The 25,043-nt window shown below is 42.0% G+C and overlaps 1 protein-coding gene across 1 annotated transcript in view; it reads right to left on the bottom strand.

Annotated features, from left to right (window-relative positions):
* The window catches only part of LOC128648916 (E1A-binding protein p400), a 684,550-nt gene that overhangs the window by 351,353 nt on the left and 308,154 nt on the right, over positions 1-25,043 (bottom strand). Inside the window, exons 24-25 of the mRNA XM_053701874.1 lie at positions 23,999-24,163; positions 16,320-16,411 (exon numbers count right to left, since the gene is read on the bottom strand). Coding sequence (XP_053557849.1) covers positions 16,320-16,411; positions 23,999-24,163 — 257 coding nt within the window. The remainder of the gene's footprint in view (positions 1-16,319; positions 16,412-23,998; positions 24,164-25,043) is intronic.

Raw genomic sequence — 25,043 nt, 5'->3', positions numbered from 1 at the left:
TCCTAAGTCTGCACCTAACACCCTAACATGTACCCCGAGTCTAAACACCCCTAACCTTACACTTATTAACCCCTATTCTGCCGCCGCCGCTATCGCTGACCCCTGCATTTTATTATTAACCCCTAATCTGCCGCTCCGTACACCGCCGCAACCTACGTTATCCCTATGTACCCCTAATCTGCTGCCCCTAACACCGCCGACCCCTATATTATATTTATTAACCCCTAATCTGCCCCCCACAACGTCGCCGCCAGCTACCTACAATAATTAACCCCTAATCTGCCGACCGCACCTCACCGCTACTATAATAAAGTTATTAACCCCTAATCCGCCTCACTCCCGCCTCAATAACCCTATAAGAAATAGTATTAACCCCTAATCTGCCCTCCCTAACATCGCCGACACCTAACTTCAATTATTAACCCCTAATCTGCCGACCGGATCTCGCCGCTACTCTAATAAATGGATTAACCCCTAAAGCTAAAAAAACCCTATTGATAGTGTAGTGTTAGGTTTAATTGTAACTTAGGTTAGGATTTATTTTACAGGTAATTTTGTAATTATTTTAACTATTTTAGTTATTAAATAGTTCTTAACTATTTAATAGCTATTGTACCTGGTTAAAATAAATACAAAGTTGCCTGTAAAATAAAGCCTAATATAGCTACAATATAACGAATAATTATATTGTAGCTATTTTAGGATTAATATTTATTTTACAGGCAACTTTGTATTTATTTTAACCAGGTACAATAGCTATTAAATAGTTAAGAACTATTTAATAGCTAAAATAGTTAAAATAATTACAAAATTACCTGTAAAATAAATCCTAACCTAAGTTACAATTAAACCTAACACTACACTATCAATAAATTAATTAAATACAATACCTACAAATAACTACAATGAAATAAACTAACTAAAGTACAAAAAATAAAAAAGAACTAAGTTACAAAAAATAAAAAAATATTTACAAACATTAGAAAAATATTACAACAATTTTAAACTAATTACACCTACTCTAAGCCCCCTAATAAAATAACAAAGACCCCCAAAATAAAAAATGCCCTACCCTATTCTAAATTACAAAAGTTCAAAGCTCTTTTATACCAGCCCTGAAAAGGGCCATTTGCGGGGCATGCCCCAAATAATTCAGCTCTTTTGCCTGTAAAAAAAAACATACAATACCCCCCCCCCAACATTACAACCCACCACCCACATACCCCTAATCTAACCCAAACCCCCCTTAAATAAACCTAACACTAAGCCCCTGAAGATCTTCCTACCTTATCTTCACCATGCCAGGTTCACCGATCCGTCCTCCGAAGTCTTCATCCAAGCCTCCGAAGTCTTCATCCAAGCCCAAGCGGGGGCTGGCGATCCATAATCCGGCTGAAGTCTTCTATCAAGCGGCGGCTGAAGAGGTCCAGAAGAGGCTCCAAAGTCTTCCTCCTATCCGGGCAGAAGACTAGATCCGGACCGGCAACCATCTTCTTCAAGGCGGTGACAAGCGGCTCCATGTTGAAGACCTCTGGCGCGGATCCATCCTCTTCTTGCGACGTCCTAAGTCCGAATGAAGGTTCCTTTAAGGGACGTCATCCAAGATGGCGTCCCTCGAATTCCGACTGGCTGATAGGATTCTATCAGCCAATCGGAATTAAGGTAGGAAAATTCTGATTGGCTGATGGACTGGCCGGGCTGTGACTATACAGCTGGCCCGATGCACTGACTAAATATTACAGACCCGCTCAGCAGAGAGCGGGTCTGTAAAAGCGCTGTCATTTTTACATTTTAAAAGGTAAAAAAGGGTTTTATGGCTATGGCACCTAAATAATGTTATATAATTCTGCACTATGTGCAGAATTATATAACATTATTTTTAAGGTTTACTGTCCCTTTAAATTATATTTAACTTAGGGGGGTGTTAGTGTTAGGGTTAGACTTAGCTTTAGGGGTTAATACATTTATTATAGTAGCGGTGTGGTCCGGTCGGCAGATTAGGGGTTAATAATTGTAGGTAGGTGGAGGCGACGTTGGGTGCGGCAGATTAGGGGTTAATAAATATAATATAGGGGATCGGCTGTGTTAGGGGCAGCAGATTAGGGGTACATAGGTATAATGTAGGTTGCGGCGGTGTACGGAGCGGCAGATTAGGGGTTAAAAAAAATATGCAGGTGTCAGCGATAGCGGGGGTGGCAGATTAGGGGTTAATAGATATTATGTAGGTGTCGGCGGTATTAGGGGCAGCAGATTAGGGGTACATAGGGATAACGTAGGTGGCGGTGGTTTGCGGTCGGCAGATTAGGGGTTAAAAAATTTTAATAGAGTGGCGGCGATGTCGGGGGGCCTCGGTTTAGGGGTGCATAGGTAGTTTATGGGTGTTAGTGTACTTTAGAGCACAGTAGTTAAGAGCTTTATAAACCGGCGTTAGCCCATAAAGCTCTTAACTACTGACTTTTTTCTGCGGCTGGAGTTTTGTCGTTAGATTTCTAACGCTCACTTCAGCCACTACTCTAAATACCGGCGTTAGAAAGATCCCATTGAAAAGATAGGATACGCAATTGGCGTAGGGGGATCTGCGGTATGGAAAAGTTGCGGCTGCATAGTGAGCGTTAGACCCTTTCCTGACTGACTCCAAATACCGGCGGTTAGGAGCCTCTAACGCTGGTTTTGACGGCTAACGCCAAACTCTAAATCTAGGCCTAAGATTCTAAATATAAGGAGCTTAATAGTGAAAAAGAAAATACTTTTGCAAATAAAAAGCAACATAAGAGGCTTAACAAAATCTCACTGGCAGAATCAAAGAAAAACTGCCCATAAAGACATAGCAACAGTCATATCCGCGTTAGATAACACATGACTGAAAATATAAGTTGCTTGCAAACAAACCCTCCTAAGGAAGGAATTAACTTCCTTACAAAAGGAACTATAAAGCAAGAACTATCTTTCAAAGTAATGTAAGCACATATAGCCAGAATGAAAAACATAAATTAGGCTTACCTGATTTAATTTTACATCTGTGGGAGGAGAGTCCACTGTTTCATTCATTACTTGTGGGAATTAAGAACGTGGCCACTAGGAGGAGGCAAAGACACCCCAGCCAAAGGCTTAAATACCTCCCCCACTCCCCTCATCCCCCAGTCATTCTGCCAAGGGAAGAAGGAACAGTAGGAGTAATATCAGGGTATAAATGGTGCCAAAAGAATAAAATTAAATTTAGGTCCACCCACCGGAGAAACAGGTGGGGGCAGTGGCCTCTCCTCCCACAGATGGAAATGAAATGATCAGGTAAGCATAAATTATGTTTTTCATCTTAATAGGAGGAGAGTCCACTGCTTCATTCATTACTTGTGGGAACAAATACCCAAGCTCTAGAGGACACTGAATGAAAAAAACGGGAGGCCAAATGGAGGCGGACCCTAAACTGAGGGCACCACAGCGTGCAGAACCTTTCTCCCAAAAAGCTGCTTCCGCCGAAGCAAAACAATCAAATTTATAACATTTTGCAAAAGTATGTAAGGAAGACCAAGTGGCTGCCTTACAAATCTGCTCCATAGAAGCCTCATTCTTAAAGGCCCAAGAAGAGGCCACAGCTCTAGTCGAGTGAGCCGTAATTCTCTGAGGAGGCTTGTGTCCCACTGTCTCATATTTGGATGTGGTGTTAGACTAGTGCTAGAGTCCTCACCCCTCTGCTTAGTACAAGGGATTCCCTCTAGAATAATCCCAATACAGGAGAAAAAATGTTGGCAAAGATGTGAAATGTACCGGCGCTACTCGCTAGGAGTGGCTGGGGGATTCCTCCAGGTGTATTTAAAATTATGCTATTTTAAGCAAGTACTATATATACTTAAGGTACTGACTATATAAGCACAGGGTTTTTGCAGAATAATACTGTAAATATTTTAACACTACGTGCAAAATATATAAACAGGAGTGGCAGAATTGAAATATTTTACTAAAAATAAAGTGAATATTCAATCAAGATAAGTATACAAATTTATTATTCTATTGAATACAACATACATAATTTTAGTGTCGACACATTAACATAAAAACCTTTAAAAATGGATGTCCAATTTATCTAAAAATAGTCACAGCTGTCTCATATGCCAGACGGATCATACTCCTCAACCAAAATGATAAGTGGCAGAGGCCCTTTGCCCCCTGCGCTTCCCTGAGTTCACAACAAATAAGGACGAGGTCTGCCTGAACTCCTTCGTGGCCTGAAGATAAAACTTCAAAGCCCGAACCACGTCCAGATTATGAAGTAACCTCTCCTTCGAAGAAGAAGGGTTAGGACACAAAGAAGGAACTACTATTTCCTGATTGATGTTACGACTCGACACCACCTTGGGAAGGAATCCCAATCCAGTGCGAACAGCCTTATCAGCATGAAAAACTAAGTAGGGCAGCTCGCATTGCAAGGCCGCCAACTCAGAAACTCTGCCTGCCGATGCAATAGCCAGTAATAACAGGATTTTCCATGAAAGAACCTTAATGTCCAGAGCATGCATAGGCTCAAATGGAGCCCTCTGCAAAACCTTAATAACCAAGTTTAAGCTCCAGGGAGGAGCCGGATTCCTGAAGACAGACGTGATCCTAACCAGAGCCTGAACAAAGGACTGAATGTCAGGAAGCTCTGCAAGCTTCTTATGCAACAATACAGATAAAGCCGAGATCTGTCCCCTTAGGGAACTGGTGGCAAGACCTTTATCCAGACCTTTATCCAGACCGTCCTGGAGAAAGGCCAAAATCCTGGATACCCTGACCTTATGCCAGGGATATCCTCGTTCCTCACACCAGGACAAGTAGGTCCTCCACACCTTGTGGTAGATGTATCGAGTGACCGGCTTCCTGGCCTGAACGAGAGTGTGAATCACTTTTTCCGAAAATCCTCTCTTGGCTAAGACTAGCCGTTCAATCTCCACGCAGTCATCCTCAGAGAATCGAGATTTTGATGTAGCAAGGGACCTTGAACCAGCAGAACCCTGCGACAAGGTAACCTCCACGGCGGAGCTGACGACATCCCCACCAGATCCGCAAACCACATCCTCCTCAGTCACGACGGAGCAATCAGAATAACCAAAGCTTGCTCCTGCTTTGATGCAGGCCACTACACAAGGAAGAAGAGGCAACGGCGGAAATATGTAAATTAGATTGGACGCCATGAGGTCTTTCTCCGGCATCCCCCATCTGCTGCAGATCTCTGCGAACATCTTGGGATGGAGAGACCATTCCCCTGGATGAAACGTCTGTTTGCTCAGAAAATCCGCTTCCCAGTTGTCCACACCCGGAATGTGGATCGCTGAGAGAGAACAATTGTGAGTCTCTGCCCATTCCAGAATCTGAGATACTTCCCTCATGGCTAGGGAGCTTCTCGTCCCCCCCTGGTGGTTTATGTAAGCCACCGAGGTAATGTTGTCCGATTGGAATCTGATGAATCGGGACAACCCTAGGAGGGGCCAAGCCCTCAAAGCATTGAATATTGCTCGAAGTTCCAAAATATTTATAGGTAGACTCGACTCCTCTCGAGTCCATCTGTCCTGTGACTTTCTGGCATCCCAAACAGCTCCCCATCCTGATAGACTTGCATCCGTGGTCACAATCTACCAGGATGGTCTCAAAAAGGATGTCCCCTGTGACAACTGCCCCGGTCGGGTCCACCAAGATAGGGACTCCCTCAACGGTCTGTCCAGAGATATCTGCTGGGACAGTTCTGAATGATCGTCGTTCCATTGTCTCAACATGTACATCTGAAGAGGTCTGAGATGGAACCTGGAGAATGGAATGACATCCATGCTGGATACCATGAGCCCGATCACCTCCATACACCTGGCCACAGATGTCCTGGAGGATGTCTGAAGAGCTAGACAGTTTGACGCAAGCTTACAACGTCTCTGATCTGTCAAGAATATCTTCATGGATAAAGAATCTATTATCGTACCCAGGAATTCCACCCTGTTGCTGGGGACCAATGAACTCTTCCCTTTGTTTATCTTCCACCCGTGAGACCGAAGGAGAAGAGCTCTCGAGTGATCCTCCGCAAGACTGTAGGACGGAGCCTGGACCAGGATATCGTCCAGATAAGGTGCCACTGCAATCCCTCTGGCTCTCGCTACTGCGAGAAGAGCTCCCAGAACTTTGTAAAGACTCTTGGGGCAGTCGCCAGACCAAACGGAAGGGCCACAAACTGGAAGTGCTGGTCTAGGAAAGTGAATCTTAGAAAAGGGAAAGCAAGCAAGACTTGGAAGTCATGTCAGCAGACCACGACTTTAGCCACAGAGCCCTGCGGGCTAAAAGCGAAAAACTTGATGTCTTAGCATTCAGGCGAATAATCTGCATGTTAGCATCACAAATTAACGAATGCGCTACCGTTAAGGCCTTGATTCAATCTAGAATCTCATCGAGGGGAGTCTCCACCTCGACCATTGCTGATAGAGCGTGTTCCTTGAAAGAGAAGCTATCCTCTAGCGGAATAGTCGTTTTCTTAGCGAGCATGGAGATAGCACCATCCACTTTAGGGATGGTTCCCCCCAGTTCAAGCTGTGCGTCCAGAAAAGGGAAAAGTTTTTTAAAAGAAGAAGAGGGGGAAAAGGACGAACCAAGTTTCTCCTATTCATTCTTAATAATGCTAGCCATCTTGACTGGAACTGGGAAGGCCTGGGGCACTACCCTGTCCTCGAAAACCCTATCCAGTTTAGGGATCGAAGGTTCCTCCGGTAGCTTCGGTTCCGGAACCTCCAATGTAGCAAGCACCTCTTTCAGCAGAAAGCGCAAATGCTCCATCTTAAATTTAAAATCTGGTTCCTCCGCATACAGAGGCCTAGAAGTAGCTGATTCCGACCAAGAGTTCTCCTCAGCGGATAATCTATCTGAGACATCCAGTGGAATCCTAGAATCAATAACCAATCCTAGAATATTGGTGAACTGCAGACCTACTAATTTGTCTGACCCAGGTCAAGCATCCAACCCAGGTCAATCATCAGACATTTAATACCATTTGTTGTACATATGTGAAATTTGTACATTGTGGATACAGAATTTTAAAAGTGTTGTTTATATAAGCATTATTTTTATGATAAGGCAACCCATTTTACATTCTACATTTTAATGTGTGTTCAACCATTTTATTCATGAAGTAAAATTAAATAATAATTTTCAAACACTAGTATCATTATGTCACCTAAGCCCTTCATTTGAAGCGCTCTGTACTCACACACTCGGTTTGTAATCCTCCAAGCTAGCTAGATAGCCTATAGTCAGAGCTAAAGGTGGTCAGAATCTTGGCGCTATATTCTCCATACAACATCCAGCGGAGTCGAAGACCCGCAGTGCCGTACCTTCCGCTTGTGCTTAGAAGGGTGAGGCATCGCATTAATGGCCGGAGAAACCACCGTCTGTAACTGATCGGTGAAGTCTGGAGGCCAAAGGGCCCCTCCCGCAGGAGGATTAGTAGTGCCCTGGGGAAACGCTTGTGTAAACGGAGATGATTGTAGGGAATGCACCTTGCGGGGCGGAGAACCCTCAAAGGTAGACGGCTCTTTTGTACTAAATACTTTATTCTTTTTGGATATAGCAATATTGTCAAAGCATGTGGAACAGGTTTAGATAAAGAGAGAGTATCCTCTAACATAGAGTCCTCCATAGCTTGCGCCTTTATTACGGATCTGATCAAAAAATAAATGGCACCTTTATATCCCAATGGCTCGGGCACTCACCACCTCCTATGACCCGGACTACAAGAAACAGCTTTCGTCTCCTCCGAACGCAGGTCGAGAAAGAGGAAGTTACAGAGGCCACACCCGGTCACATGGAGTGCCATGCAGGACCGCCCCTGCAGTCGAGAGAGAGACGCGCCAAAAAAGCCAGCCTCAATCTCTCGCTAATGAACTGACTGTTCCACACTGACAGAGCCTCATCTCACGCAAATGCAGCAGAAACACAATAAACAATATTATGCATAATAATAAAATCCCCCCTGTTCAATAACCCCCTTCCGAGGGTATTACCCTAGATTCTATAAAGATAAAGGAGCCACACTGTGACCCTGTCTTCTTACGTTATCAAATATATATAAATGAAACGATCTTACCAGAATCAACGCCGTGGAACAGGAACACGGCCCTTCAAGTGTGACAGGGTAGTAGCATCGCTCCTGACATGGACTTGCAAGTAGAAAAGCAGGCAACGAAACTCGTCAACGCTGATTGTTAATAGAGCTGTTAATCTGAGTCTGGATAGTTTCGCAGAAAGACTCTCCCTGCATCTCCAGACTCTAACTTTCACCCATGCTCTCACTGAGAGGCTGACAGGACTACTTAAAACTCCAGTCCCATTGTGAAGAGTACTACCCTCCCTAAGAGACTACTCTGAATCTTCCGAGACTTCTCTGCCAACCTCCTGTGACGAATGAATGAGGAAGGTATTTAAGCCTTTGGTTGGGGTGTCTTTGCCTCCTCCTGGTGGCCAGGCTCTTAATTCCCACAAGTAGTGAATGAAGCAGTGGACTCTTCTCCCATTAAGATGGAAATAGGCCCCAACCACTTCAATAAAAGAAGCCCGAAAATTATACAAATTCTGAAACCTTGTAAATAAATAAAAGGAATACCTGGCTAGTCTAATTTCTGGATAAACCTTAGAAACTGCAACAGGGAAAAACACACCAAGGGATTTAAACAGTATAAAACACTTAACTGCTATAACCCCATGTTCTAAAGTAACATTAACCACTAAAGAAAATTAGACACCAAACATTCCCTTAAAAAGAGAATGAAAATGCTTAACATAAAAAAATAATAAAAAAAAATAAAGATTTAAGCAAAAAATATCAGAGGTGGTTCCGGGTGGGTGGGCACTGAGAGAAGACGCAGGCTGAAGAGCTCCGCTTCTCTGACCCAGATATTGGCATCAAACACCACCACAAACTACCGACGAAGCCACTATCCTTGGCAGGGAGACCTGAGAACCTGCCCGGACACTACTAGGCAACTACTCCCCCACCGGAAAGTTATTTAATGGAGGAGAGAGAGGTGAGACAGAGGGAGCGTGTAATCCGCTACAGCAATAGCCTTGGGGCTACTTCAGAGTCTCCAGTCGCGGAGTCTTTTACAGTGAAGCATCACATGCAGTCGCTGGGAACGAGACCTCGAGGCTACAATAGAGCTCCATAGGAAACAAGGTCAGTTACGATATACACTGCGGCCGCCATCTTGCCCCATACGCAGTTACTTGCAGAGACTTAACACGCAGCCCTCGCCACTCATAAGGGATTTATCCCACGCAGAACCTATGCAACACAGGGCAAGCCCACAACAAGAGGTGCATAAGTACTGATTCCTCAGGCAATTTTGTGCTGCAATCTCACTGGGTTACTGGCTACATTTCACACATGGCCCCCTTTCTAATGCAATAGCAAACTTTCACTACATCTACAGGGCAAGTTTGTGAAACCTATGACCAAAGCCTCATAAATACACTACATGGGAACAGGTTAACATTGCTGCACACTTATCCCAAGGGGCTTATTAGGAAAAGATCTTAGACAGGCAGGTGGAAAAATACAGGGCTTGAGCCCATACAAACATTTTACTGCTACAGACCTCTTAAAGAGTTAGAGGGGGGAGAGAGAAGCTGGACTTTCGCACTACTGTTTATAACACTAGCTATTACACCTCCATTATTCCCAATAGTTACGCCTTTACAGCTGCTAATATGATGATGTAAACTTTTGAGGCCCTCTCCCCAAATCCCCCCCCCCCCCCAGAATATCTCCTGAGTCAACTACTATCTTATTTGAATACTTCTCACAAGACAGAATCTTTAAGCTGTGTTGCTGGTGCCAGCACTAGATCACAACAGTGTCTGTATGCAAAAGTATTACGCCCTATATAACGAAAGAACTGACAATATGTCTAAACAACAACGCCAATACGACAGAAGACAAAAGAACCAGGTTGAGGTTCACACTCCGCCGCCTGCAGCAATTGAGCTGCCTGACCCCACTCCACAAGACACTCATCCAATAGTAACACAATTGTCTGCATTATTCTTGCCAAAGATTGAACAGATACAGACTGGGTTAGACGCACTGACCTCAGACCTCAAGGTCTTTTCTACACGCTTAAACACGGTAGAACAAAAGGTGGCAGATACAGAGATGCAGCAAAGGGAATCCACATTCAACATCACAAGACTGCAACGACAGAACAAGGTACTGCTGGAAAATTTAGATGATCTAGAAAATAGGTCCCGCCGGAATAATATCCGTGTGGTTGGCCTTCCTGAAACAATCCCAGGATCAGCATTGCTCGACTTTGCAGAAAGTGGACTACCGAAGCTGTTTGATATTTCTAATTCAAATGTCCCGTGTTGCGGAGAGGGTGCATCGTATGGGGCATATGCTGAAGAATAACGGACAAAGAACCTCACCAAGACAACTGATGATAAAATACCTCAACTTCAAAGACAAAATCCTGATACTTAAAGCATACAGACAAACAACGGAACTGGTCTAAGAAGGATCAAAGATCCACCTATTTCAGGACTATTCGGCCGAAGTGGCAAAGAGGCGCAGAGAAATCTCGCCCTACTGCAGGGAACTTTTGGATAAAGGCGAATCAGTGTCTCTTCTCTACCCAGCAAGACTCAAGCTCCAAACCACACAATGCCCGAAATTTTTTGAATCCACTGCACAGCTGCGTACTTTCATGAAAACATGGAATCCATGCAGGATCAAACAAGATGAAGCAGAAAATATAGAAGAAGAACCATGAAGCCACATCAATAAACTTCGCAAAAACCTAACCTATTCAGACACTTGGTTACTTGTTGTATATTTTTTGTCAACTTTTTTTTTTCAGGTACATGACAAAGATGTAGAGACTAAGGACACTTATACTATGAACCACGCAGGGCCAACCCACGGCATCACTCTATATCCTTTTTGAAAAATGGGGGGAGGGTTTGTTGTTGATTAACTGTTCTGTTTTATTGTTAACACTGTTCTGCCTGATCAGGCAATCTATATACTGAGTATTGATATTTGATGCTAATTGTATATTTCCTTTGTCTAATTCTGATACTGGTTTCCTACAACAACCGGGAACTTTGCTGTTGATAGAGGGAGGACCCCAGGGTGTCAGAACTGTAAGTACGATTGTCATATATACAAGCTTCACTGCTCACACGCAGCATTCATTTAACACAACAGCACTGTGATTTTCATAGTGAGGCCGCTTAGTGCCACTTCCCTTAATTATCATCAAGGATGGGGATACATATTATCTCGTGGGATGTGGGAGGGATCACATCGTTTATCAAGAGAAAGGCCATATTGAAATATCTGAAATCTAGAAAGGCAGATATAGCAATTCTTGAGGAAACCAATCTAAAGCCTAATGTACATCAGAAGCTAAAACAGGGATGGGTGGGAGAAGTTATATACACTAAGTATGAAAGTAGTCGGACGAGGGGGGTAGCGGTCCTCTTCCGCAAGAACTTAAACTACACAGTGACTCAAACTATACTAGACCCCCAAGGAAGATTTATTCTACTCAGACTTATATTAGACTGGCTCCCAATGCTACTGGGCGGGGTATATGGGCCTCACACACATAAAAATGTTTTTTGGAGCGATCTAAGGGTTCGCCTACTCCAGATGTCAGATGTACTAAATACTTACCTATAAAATAAACCTTAAGATAGCTACAATATAACTAATAGTTACATTGTAGCTATCTTCGGGTTTATTTTTATTTTACAGGCAAGTTTATATTTATTTTAACTAGGTACAATAGTTATTAAATAGTTATTAACTATTTAATAACTACCTAGTTAAAATAAAGACAAATTGACCTGTAAAATAAAACCTAACCTAAGTTACAATTACACCTAACACTACACTATAATTAAATAAATTCCCTAAACTAAATACAATTAAATAAAATTATCTAAAGTACAAAAAACCCCCCACTAATTTACAGAAAATAATAAACAAATTACAAGATTTTTAAACTAATTACACCTAATCTAATACCCCTAAAAAAATAAAAAAGTCCCCCCAAAATAAAAAGCCCTACCCTACACTAAATTACAAATAGCCCTTAAAAGGGCCTTTTGCGGGGCATTGCCCCAAAGTAATCAGCTCTTTTACCTGTAAAAAAAAGTACAAATCCCCCCCCAACATTAAAACCCACCACCCACACAACCAACCCTACTCTAAAACCCACCCAATACCCCCTTAAAAAAACCTAACACTAACCCCTTGAAGATTACCTTACCAGGAGAGGTCTTCACCCAACTGGGCCGAAGTCCTCAACGAAGCCGGGAGAAGTCTTCATCCAAGCCGGGCGAAGTGGTCCTCCAGACAGGCAGAAGTCTTCATCCAGACGGCATCTTCTATCTTCATCCATCCGGCGCGGAGCGGGTCCATCTTCAAAACATCCGGCGCGAAGCATTCTCTTCCATCGAAGTCTTCTTACTAAATGACGGTTCCTTTAAGTGACGTCATCCAAGATGGTGTCCCTTCAATTCCGATTGGCTGATAGAATTCTATCAGCCAATCGGAATTAAGGTAGAAAAAATCCTATTGGTTGATGCAATCAGCCAATAGGATTGAGCTGGCATTCTAATGGCTGATTGGAACAGCCAATAGAATGTCAGCTCAATCCTATTGGCTGATTGGATCAGCCAATAGGATTGAAGTTCAATCCTATTGGCTGATCCAATCAGCCAATAGGATTTTTTCTACCTTAATTCCGATTGGCTGACAGAATTCTATCAGCCAATGGGAATTGAAGGGACGCCATCTTGGATGACGTCACTTAAAGGAACCGTCATTTAGTAAGAAGACTCCGATGGAAGAGGATGCTCCGCGCCGGATGTCTTGAAGATGGACACGCTCCACGCCAGATGGATGGAGATAGAAGATGCCGTCTGGATGAAGACTTCTGCCGTCTGGAGGACCACTTCGCCCGGCTTGGATGAAGACTTCTCCCGGCTTCGTTGAGGACTTCGGCCCGGTTGGGTGAAGACTTCTCCCGGTAAGGTGATCTTCAAGGGGTTAGTGTTAGGTTTTTTTAAGGGGGTATTGGGTGGGTTTTAGAGTAGGGTTGGTTGTGTGGGTGGTGGGTTTTAATGTTGGGGGGGGATTTGTACTTTTTTTTACAGGTAAAAGAGCTGATTACTTTGGGGCAATGCCCTGCAAAAGGCCCTTTTAAGGGCTATTTGTAATTTAGTGTAGGGTAGGGCTTTTTTATTTTGGGGGGGCTTTTTTATTTTGTTAGGGGGATTAGATTAGGTGTAATTAGTTTAAAAATCTTGTAATGTGTTTATTATTTTCTGTAATTTAGTGTTTGTTTTTTTGCACTTTAGATAATTTTATTTAATTGTATGTAATTGTATTTAATTTAGGGAATTAATTTAATTATAGTGTAGTGTTAGGTGTAATTGTAACTTAGGTTAGGTTTTCTTTTACAGGTAAATTTGTCTTTATTTTAACTAGGTAGTTATTAAATAGTTAATAACTATTTAATAACTATTCTACCTAGTTAAAATAAATAAAAAATTGCCTGTAAAATAAAAATAAACCCTAAGCTAGATACAATGTAACTATTAGTTATAATGTAGCTAGCTTAGGGTTTATTTTATAGGTAAGTATTTAGTTTTAAATAGGAATTATTTAGGTAATAATAGTAATTTTATTTAGATTTATTTAAATTATATTTAAATTAGGGGGTGTTAGGGTTAGACTTAGATTTAGGGGTTAATAACTTTAATATAGTGGCAGCGACGTTGGGGCGGCAGATTAGGGGTTAATAAATGTAGGTAGGTTGCGGCGACATTGGGGGCAGCAGATTAGGGGTTAATAAATATAATGTAGGTGTCGGCGATGTTGGGGGCACCAGATTAGGGGTTCATAAGTATAATGTAGGTGGCGACGGTGTCCGGAGCGGCAGATTAGGGGTTAATCAATATAATGCAAGTGTCGGCGATGTCGGGGGCGGCAGATTATTGGTTAATAATTGTAAGATTAGGGGTGTTTAGACTCGGGGTTCATGTTAGGGTGTTAGGTGTAGACATAAATGTATTTTCCCCATAGGAATCAATAGGGCTGCGTTAGGAGCTAAACACTGATTTTTTGCAGGTGTTAGATTTTTTTTTCAGCCGGCTCTCCCCGTTGATTCCTATGGGGAAATGGTATTGAGGTGAGATGTGGAGCAAAATTTTGCTCTACGATCACTTTTTTGCGGTTAACGCCGGGTTTGTAAAAACCCGTAATACCAGCACTGTCTGTAAGTGAGCGGTGAGCATAAACTGCTCGTTAGCACCGCATAGCCTCTAACGCAAAACTCGTAATTTAGGTGATGGGCTTTTAACAATAAAGACACTTAATATTAATAGGAAGGTGTTCAAGGGACTCAGCTTCTAAGGTAAATTTAGGGACACAATCAGATAGCTCCATAATAGCATTGAAAAAACAATAGCAAAAAACAATTATATCCGCCTAAAAAAAGGTCTAGAGGAATGCAAACACTTTCCCCCTCCTAAAGTAGCTATAAAAGAAGTTCAAGGTGAGCTAAATCGAACTGCAAAACAAAGCAGGAGACAAGCAACTTTAGACCCAAATCTTGGATAATGCTAAGCTGCAAAGGATAACGTGCGCTCAAAAACAGACAGTTATAAGGGAGATAAAGTGCGCCAAACCCGACGTATGCGAGACAGAGGACGTACGTGCACTAACCTGATGAGCCTTAATTCGTTAAGCCAAACTGAGAAGAACTAACACTCTAGAGCGCGCCGACATACGCTTTTCTGATGTGCGCTAACCTAACGTGCACTATTCCAACGAGCACAAACTCGAAGGCCAATGTGCAAAATTTAAACTAAGCACAACAAAAAGCCTGATGTGTGCAAAAAAGCAAGGGTAATAATGTATAGATTATATATTAACAAATATATACATAAACAATAAGTGCCCACAACAAAGCTATAGAGTGTCTAAGTCAAAAAAATTATACTTACCAATAGACACTCATCTACAAGTAAAACAACCAGTAGAAAGCCAAACCAGTACTAAAATATATCAGCAGAGATTATGGAACAGGAGTATATTGTTGATCCTTAGAAGGTGGCAAAAGACAAGTCACTGCAGCAAATAACAGCCATTTACCACAAACCATACCCCATATGCATCCCTTTGACAAGCACTGTACTCTGAGGGGAAACCGGTCCTCCATATAGACAGAGAACCCCTCTGAAGAATCAAACACATCTTCATTCTTCAACCACCTCCAGCAGAGGCAAAGTAAAGACTGTGGTACCTGTTAGGTGGGAGGGGTTTGGGAATCTTTGCCCCCTCCTAGTGGTAAGAATAGTAATTCCCAGGAGTAATGGATCATGGACTCTCACCAACTATTTGAAAGAAAAAAAAAACATTAAAATGTATATTTAATATACCATGCACTTTGCAAGAACATAGTTAATGATTGTGGGCATTTTTATACGTTAGAAAAATTGTTATACAAGCTTGGATTTGTAATCTGAAAAACAAGAAAAGCATGTGACGAAAACAGATGTGTTTCTCCCACATAGAACTTTTCATGGGTAAACATTATTGGAATAAAAACAAGATTGCATCACCATATTCCAGGGAAATGAAAGTCAGAATTGCCAAATTTACTTTGCTCTCTTGGTATCCTTTGAACCTAGGTAGGCTCAGATACATACATGTGTTTTAGCTCTATAAAGCAGCAGTGACTGGAGCAATGTTTGTAACAATATTATACATTGTTGCACACACTTCTGCCATAGTGCTCAAGACATGTACGCACATTCCTGTTCATATTTAGATCTACTGTGAACAGGGTAGGATGAACTCATACTTCACAGTTACATCAGTCCTCTTAAACATGGAGAAGTTGTTTGTTTAGTTGTAGGAGACTGAAAGAAGCCTTCGTCTGCAAAAGAGCTAGTGCAAACAAACAATTAGTTCTTAAAGGAGTGTGAATGTTCTTTTTATGCGCACATATTCTTAGGCACCAGCTCCCACTATATAAGCCTGTGACTGACGGTGACTGACTGATGGCTGTCACATGGTACAAGAAAGAGAAAAATGAAAGAAAATCTACTGCTTATTTCAAAGTAAGTGTTATTGAATTGTCTTATTTTGTATGCATTTGTTGCTTATGAAATTCTATTGCATTTAATGATCTTTAAATCAGTTCATGAACTACATTAAATTTTCTGTTCACCTTTGGTTATTTAACTAGAAAACAAACATACATTTAGCCAATACATACTCTATTTAAATTATGAAATACCTGGACCGGCATTACTGAACCCACTGAAGACTTGAGAACAGGTCCTGTTTCTCCACAACCAGAATTGGGAACCGCATTTCGTCCTTGTATTCCTGCAGAAAATATCATCACATTGTATTATAAGCACCTAAGTACCTTCTATTTGTTTTCAGCATTTCTCTGCTTACTAATCCAAATATATAACTTTTTTTTAGCATAATTTAATAGGTAGTTGTATCTACATAGTAGTTATTATAACACAGTGCTTATTTACGACTAACATGCCCTGCACTTCATTTTACCACAAAATTAAAGAAAGTCTTTAAAGAGCTCAGGCACAATGCTATCACTCTCCTATTAGTTGTGACGGTTCTCTTGTTTCTTACATCCGACGTACGTTTCTCTAAATCCTTGAAAAAGCCAAACGGATTTGGAGTAACGTACATCAGATGTGAGAAAGAGGAGACCTGTCAAGGTCTTTAAAGACTTTCTTAAATACCCTGGCTATACACCAAGTTTTGGAGGAAAATCTGGAGTTTCAGCTGTGGCACTACTTGTCTATCTCTTTTATGTGACAAGTATCCTGCCTAATTTTTTTTATTTGTTTTTATTAAAATTGCCATATGATCCCCTGGGCTGCAGCAGCAGATTTTTGCAAAGGCTTGTGTTAACTATACCCAAGGCTGTATAAAATTAGAGCTGGGTTCACAAATTTACAAAGTAAGAGTACAACTCTATCTTCACAAATAAAGCATATTATAGCAATATTGCACTATGTTCTTTTTTTTCTTCCTATGGTTACTGGAGATAACTTCGAACTGTCCGGTTATAAAGAAGATTGCTAAAGACTGGCAAAACAACTCTTTGGACATATATCATTTAAAAAGGTTTTAGTAATATGCACTGTGTAGACTATATTTTTCTTATGAGAGTATTAAAAACCTAAGCAGCCTCACAGGAGTTCCTATAATGGACCAGTTTTGCTAAGCAACACAGCCAACTGTCTATCAATTCATGTCCCTGTTTCAATAAAACCTAGGCGGCCCAAACTTCATCTAAAGACTACCCTGACATTAAACTACTCAGTCATGAGTCTTAATTATCTGGCACTTCTCTGGGGCTTACTAGATTCACCCCTTCCTGCCCTTTATTACTCCAACAAATTATTTCAGTGCTTTTGAATGCTTGAGCCACAAAAACATAATTTATGCTTACCTGATAAATTTATTTCTCTTGTAGTGTATCCAGTCCACGGATCATCCATTACTTGTGGGATATTCTCCTTCCCAACAGGAAGTTGCAAGAGGATCACCCACAGCAGAGCTGCTATATAGCTCCTCCCCTCACTGCCATATCCAGTCATTCGACCGAAACAAGACGAGAAAGGAGAAACCATAGGGTGCAGTGGTGACTGTAGTTTAATTAAAATTTAGACCTGCCTTAAAAGGACAGGGCGGGCCGTGGACTGGATACACTACAAGAGAAATAAATTTATCAGGTAAGCATAAATAATGTTTTCTCTTGTTAAGTGTATCCAGTCCACGGATCATCCATTACTTGTGGGATACCAATACCAAAGCTAAAGTACACGGATGATGGGAGGGACAAGGCAGGAACTTAAACGGAAGGAACCACTGCCTGTAGAACCTTTCTCCCAAAAACAGCCTCCGAAGAAGCAAAAGTGTCAAATTTGTAAAATTTTTAAAAGGTGTGAAGCGAAGACCAAGTCGCAGCCTTGCAAATCTGTTCAACAGAGGCCTCATTTTTAAAGGCCCAGGTGGAAGCCACAGCTCTAGTAGAATGAGCTGTAATCCTTTCAGGGGGCTGCTGTCCAGCAGTCTCATAGGCTAAGCGTATTATGCTCCGAAGCCAAAAGGAGAGAGAGGTTGCCGAAGCTTTTTGACCTCTCCTCTGTCCAGAGTAAACGACAAACAGGGCAGATGTTTGACGAAAATCTTTAGTAGCCTGTAAGTAAAACTTCAAGGCACGGATTACGTCCAGATTATGCAAAAGACGTTCCTTCTTTGAAGAAGGATTAGGACACAATGATGGAACAACAATCTCTTGATTGATATTCCTGTTAGAAACCACCTTAGGTAAAAACCCAGGTTTGGTACGCAGAACTACCTTGTCTGAATGAAAAATCAGATAAGGAGAATCACAATGTAAGGCAGATAACTGAGAGACTCTTCGAGCCGAGGAAATAGCCATCAAAAACAGAACTTTCCAAGATAAAAGTTTAATATCAATGGAATGAAGGGGTTCAAACGGAACTCCCAGAAGAACTTTAAGAACCAAGTTTAAGCTCCACGGGGGAGCAACAGTTTTAAACACAGGCTTAATCCTAACCAAAGCCTGACAAAATGCCTGGACGTCTGGAACTTCTGCCAGATGCTTGTGCAAAAGAATAGACAGAGCAGAGATCTGTCCTTTTAAAGAACTAGCTGATAAACCTTTGTCCAAACCCTCTTGGAGAAAGGACAATATCCTAGGAATCCTAACCTTACTCCATGAGTAACTCTTGGATTCACACCAATAAAGATATTTACGCCATATCTTATGGTAGATTTTCCTGGTGACAGGCTTCCGAGCCTGTATTAAGGTATCAATGACTGACTCGGAGAAGCCACGCCTTGATAGAATCAAGCGTTCAATCTCCATGCAGTCAGTCTCAGAGAAAGTAGATTTGGATGATTGAAAGGACCTTGTATTAGAAGGTCCTGCCTCAGAGGCAGAGTCCATGGTGGAAGAGATGACATTTCCACTAGGTCTGCATACCAGGTCCTGCGTGGCCACGCAGGCGCTATCAGAATAACCGATGCTCTCTCCTGTTTGATTTTGGCAATCAGTCGAGGGAGCAGAGGAAACGGTGGAAACACATAGGCCAGGTTGAAGAACCAAGGAGCTGCTAGAGCATCTTTCAGCGTTGCTCCCGGGTCCCTGGACCTGGATCCGTAACAAGGAAGCTTGGCGTTCTGGCGAGACGCCATGAGATCCAGTTCTGGTTTGCCCCAGCGATGAATCACTTGTGCAAACACCTCCGGATGGAGTTCCCACTCCCGCGGATGAAAAGTCTGTCGACTTAGAAAATCCGCCTCCCAGTTCTCTACGCCTGGGATGTGGATCGCTGACAGGTGGCAAGAGTGAGACTCTGCCCAGCGAATTATCTTTGAGACTTCTAACATCGCTAGGGAACTCCTGGTTCCCCCTTGATGGTTGATGTAAGCCACAGTCGTGATGTTGTCCGACTGAAATCTGATGAACCTCAGTGTTGCTAACTGAGGCCAAGCTAGAAGAGCATTGAATATTGCTCTTAACTCCAGAATATTTATTGGGAGGAGTTTCTCCTCCTGAGTCCACGATCCCTGAGCCTTCAGGGAGTTCCAGACTGCGCCCCAACCTAGAAGGCTGGCATCTGTTGTTACAATCGTCCAATCTGGCCTGCGAAAGGTCATACCCTTGGACAGATGGAACCGAGAAAGCCACCAGAGAAGAGAATCTCTGGTCTCTTGATCCAGATTTAGTAGAGGGGACAAATCTGAGTAATCCCCATTCCACTGACTTAGCATGCATAATTGCAGCGGTCTGAGATGCAGACGCGCAAATGGCACTATATCCATTGCCGCTACCATTAAGCCGATTACTTCCATGCACTGAGCCACTGACGGGCATGGAATGGAATGAAGGACACGGCAAGCATTTAGAAGTTTTGATAACCTGGACTCCGTCAGGTAAATTTTCATCTCTACAGAATCTATAAGAGTCCCTAGGAAGGAGACTCTTGTGAGTGGTGATAGAGAACTCTTTTCCACGTTCACTTTCCACCCATGCGACCTCAGAAATGCCAGAACTATCTCTGTATGAGACTTGGCAATTTGAAAGCTTGACGCCTGTATCAGGATGTCGTCTAGATACAGAGTCACCGCTATGCCTCGCGGTCTTAGAACTGCCAGAAGTGAGCCCAGAACCTTTGTAAAAATTCTCGGGGCAGTGGCCAACCCGAAGGGAAGAGCTACAAATTGGTAATGCCTGTCTAGAAAGGCAAACCTTAGGAACCGATGATGATCTTTGTGAATCGGTATGTGAAGGTAGGCATCCTTTAAGTCCACTGTGGTCATGTACTGACCCTCTTGGATCATGGGTAGGATGGTCCAAATAGTTTCCATTTTGAATGATGGAACTCTGAGGAATTTGTTTAAGATCTTTAGATCCAAGATTGGTCTGAAGGTTCCCTCTTTCTTGGGAATCACAAACAGATTTGAATAAAATCCCTGTCCTTGTTCCGTCCGCGGAACTGGATGGATCACTCCCATTACTAGGAGGTCTTGCACACAGCTTAGGAATGCCTCTTTCTTTATCTGGTTTGATGATAACCTTGAAAGATGAAATCTCCCTTGTGGAGGAGAAGCTTTGAAGTCCAGAAGATATCCCTGAGATATGATCTCCAACGCCCAGGGATCCTGAACATCTCTTGCCCATGCCTGGGCGAAGAGAGAAAGTCTGCCCCCCACTAGATCCGTTTCCGGATAGGGGGCCGTTCCTTCATGCTGTCTTGGGGGCAGCAGCAGGCTTCCTGGCCTGCTTGCCCTTGTTCCAGGACTGGTTAGGTTTCCAGGCCTGTCTGGAATGAGCAACAGTTCCCTCTTGTTTTGAAGCGGAGGAAGTTGATGCTGCTCCTGCCTTGAAATTTCGAAAGGCACGAATATTAGACTGTTTGGCCTTTGATTTGGCCCTGTCCTGAGGAAGGGTATGACCCTTGCCTCCAGTAATGTCAGCAATAATTTCCTTCAAGCCAGGCCCGAATAAGGTCTGCCCCTTGAAAGGAATGTTGAGTAATTTAGACTTTGAAGTCACATCAGCTGACCAGGATTTAAGCCATAGCGCCCTACACGCCTGGATGGCGAATCCGGAATTCTTAGCCGTTAGTTTAGTCAAATGAACAATGGCATCAGAAACAAATGAGTTAGCTAGCTTAAGCGTTCTAAGCTTGTCAATAATTTCATTCAATGGAGCTGTCTGGATGGCCTCTTCCAGGGCCTCAAACCAGAATGCCGCCGCAGCAGTGACAGGCGCAATGCATGCAAGGGGCTGTAAAATAAAACCTTGTTGAATAAACATTTTCTTAAGGTAACCCTCCAATTTTTTATCCATTGGATCTGAAAAAGCACAACTGTCCTCCACCGGGATAGTGGTACGCTTTGCTAAAGTAGAAACTGCTCCCTCCACCTTAGGGACCGTCTGCCATAAGTCCCGTGTAGTGGCGTCTATTGGAAACATTTTTCTAAATATAGGAGGTGGGGAAAAGGGCACACCGGGTCTATCCCACTCCTTGCTAATAATTTCTGTAAGCCTTTTAGGTATAGGAAAAACGTCAGTACACACCGGCACCGCATAGTATCTATCCAGCCTACACAATTTCTCTGGAATTGCAACTGTGTTACAGTCATTCAGAGCAGCTAATACCTCCCCAAGCAATACACGGAGGTTCTCAAGCTTAAATTTAAAATTAGAAATCTCTGAATCAGGTTTCCCCGAGTCAGAGATGTCACCCACAGACTGAAGCTCTCCGTCCTCATGTTCTGCATACTGTGACGCAGTTAATAATGTGAAACAAAAAGCAGCTTATTGAGATATTATTAACTATAAGGTGCACCTTATAATATTTTAAAGTGTTTTAATATATATTGTGAAAATAAAGTATACATTGAATTTATTTAATTTGTGTAGTAGTTATGTTTTAATATATGGTAAAATTGTATTTATAATTTATTACCAAATAGAGAATAGGTAGAGCTGTTTGCAGCGCACTCTGTTTTTTCCTGTATTTCATTTAGATTTGGTGTGGGTTTTTAGGGAAACCACACAAATATAGAGTTGCTTTATTCTACCACCAAGGGTTTACCTTTTCTGTTGTTTTTTACTGTGACGCAGTATCAGACATGGCTCTAACAGCATTTGCACGCTCTGTATCTCTCCTAACCCCAGAGCTATCGCGCTTGCCTCTTAATTCAGGCAATCTAGATAATACCTCTGACAGGGTATTATTCATGATTGCAGCCATGTCCTGCAAGGTAATCGCTATGGGCGTCCCTGATGTAATTGGCGCCATATTAGCGTGCGTCCCCTGAGCGGGAGGCGAAGGGTCTGACACGTGGGGAGAGTTAGTTGGCATAACTTCCCCCTCGACAGAACCCTCTGGTGATAATTCTTTTATAGATAAAGACTGATCTTTACTGTTTAAGGTGAAATCAATACATTTAGTACACATTCTCCTATGGGGCTCCACCATGGCTTTCAAACATAATGAACAAGTAGGTTCCTCTGTGTCAGACATGTTTAAACAGACTAGCAATGAGACTAGCAAGCTTGGAAAACACTTTAAAACAAGTTTACAAGCAATATAAAAAATGTTACTGCGCCTTTAAGAAACACAAATTTTCCCAAATTTTGAAATAACAGTGAAAAAATGCAGTTACACTAACAAAATTTTTACAGTGTATGTAATAAGTTAGCAGAGCATTGCACCCACTTGTAAATGGATGATTAACCCCTTAATACCAAAAACGGAATAACAAATGACAAAAACATTTTTTAAACAGTCACAACAACTGCCACAGCTCTACTGTGGCTTTTTACCTCCCTCAATACGACTTTTGAAGCCTTTTGAGCCCTTCAGAGAAGTCCTGGATCATGCAGGAAGAAGCTGGATGTCTGTGTCTGTAATTTTTGCTGTGCTCATATTACAGCAGTGGGAAGCCTCAGGGAACTGTTTCTAGGCAAAATTCAAGCCAGCCATGTGGAAAAAACTAGGCCCCAATAAGTTTTATCACCAAACATATGTAAAAAACGATTAAACATGCCAGCAAACGTTTTAAAATACACTTTTATAAGAGTATGTATCTCTATTAATAAGCCTGATACCAGTCGCTATCACTGCATTTAAGGCTTTACTTACATTACTTCGGTATCAGCAGCATTTTCTAGCAAATTCCATCCCTAGAAAAATATTTTAACTGCACATACCTTATTGCAGGAAAACCTGCACGTTATTCCCCCTCTGAAGTTACCTCACTCCTCAGAATATGTGAGAACAGCAAAGGATCTTAGTTACTTCTGCTAAGATCATAGAAAACGCAGGCAGATTCTTCTTCTAAATACTGCCTGAGATAAACAGTACACTCCGGTACCATTTAAAAATAACAAACTTTTGATTGAAGAAATAAACTAAGTATAAAACACCACAGTCCTCTTATGACCTCCATCTTAGTTGAGAGTTGCAAGAGAATGACTGGGTATGGCAGTGAGGGGAGGAGCTATATAGCAGCTCTGCTGTGGGTGATCCTCTTGCAACTTCCTGTTGGGAAGGAGAATATCCCACAAGTAATGGATGATCCGTGGACTGGATACACTTAACAAGAGAAACTTTTGTTTTACACTAATAAATAAATAAATAAATACATTTTTTACGTTAATACTGAAAATATATTACACTGAAGGAGAGTGTCACCAAATATATTACAATACAGAATAAATAACCAAATGAATGCTCGGTGTACAATATGGGTAAATGAAAAATAAAAGAAACACTGGAGCACTGAAGAACAACAGTGTAGTAGAATTAGCTTTATTTTAAGCTTCTTCCACATTATGAAGATTAGCACAGCCAAGAAGATTTATGCCATGGTCTAACTAATTCCTACCTGTCTGTGGGGATGCAGCAGGACTGGGCATTGACGGGTGTTGGTTTCCCAAGGAATTAATTGTATTCTGGATGGGACTTCCTTGAGACAAAGTCTGCATTACCAATGGCCCTGGAGGCCGCATGTACTGCTGTCCTGGAGCCGATACAATCTGAAGAACACTCCCTGCATATGTAGCATCAAAATGGTTCAGAGGATTATTGTAATAAGAGAAATAACATGTTTAAATGCATTTAGAGTTATGTATTTGTTATATAACTGTGAATAGTACAAAATCCACAAATACAACATTTCTCAAGCACATTTAAAGTGAAAGTCAATCCTAGCATTTGTGAAACGCTAGGATTGACCATTGGAACAAATAAAGGGGACTTTCATTCATGAAGTATAAAATACTTCATGCAGAAAGCTCCTTTATTTGTTTCAAACGTTCGTCGCACTGAGATGCTCAGACAGCCCACGACATAACGCTGTTTTGCTAAGAGGTGACGTTCCCACCTCTTAGCAAATAGCGTGTGGGAAATTCGCTGCCACAAGGCGCCAAGCCAGATTTCCCGCATGGCTATTGGCTAAGAGGTGAAAACTTTACCTCTCAAGCAAAACAGCGTTATGTCGTGGGCAGCCTGAACAGCTCAGTGTGGCGAATGCTTGAAACTAATAAAGGAGCTTTCTGCATGAAGTATTTTATACTTAATGAATAAAAGTCCCCTTTATTTGTTCCAATAGTCAATCCTAGCGTTTCACAAACGCTAGGATTGGCTTTCACTTTACCTCAATGGCCTAGATTCCAATCTTGCAACCAACTACAACTGATAATTATTTTTAAGCAAACATTTTTACATCACAATTCAAACCTGCCTTAATCAGTATAACACTGTCCGATTATAAGCAGAGGTAACTTTAGCTGTGCCTCTCAAGGCAATAGAGGGCAACTAAGTGATGGGCAAAAAAACTAGGAAGAAAACTCCTCTAAAGATGAGAATTAGTCAGCAATCATAGTCAAGGCTTGCTGGGAGTAATAACCTCTGTGGGATCGAGTGAAAAG

Source organism: Bombina bombina, chromosome 2 (genome assembly GCF_027579735.1).
Source record: "Bombina bombina isolate aBomBom1 chromosome 2, aBomBom1.pri, whole genome shotgun sequence".
Lineage (NCBI taxonomy): Eukaryota > Metazoa > Chordata > Amphibia > Anura > Bombinatoridae > Bombina > Bombina bombina.
This window is presented reverse-complemented; position numbering and strand designations above follow the sequence as displayed.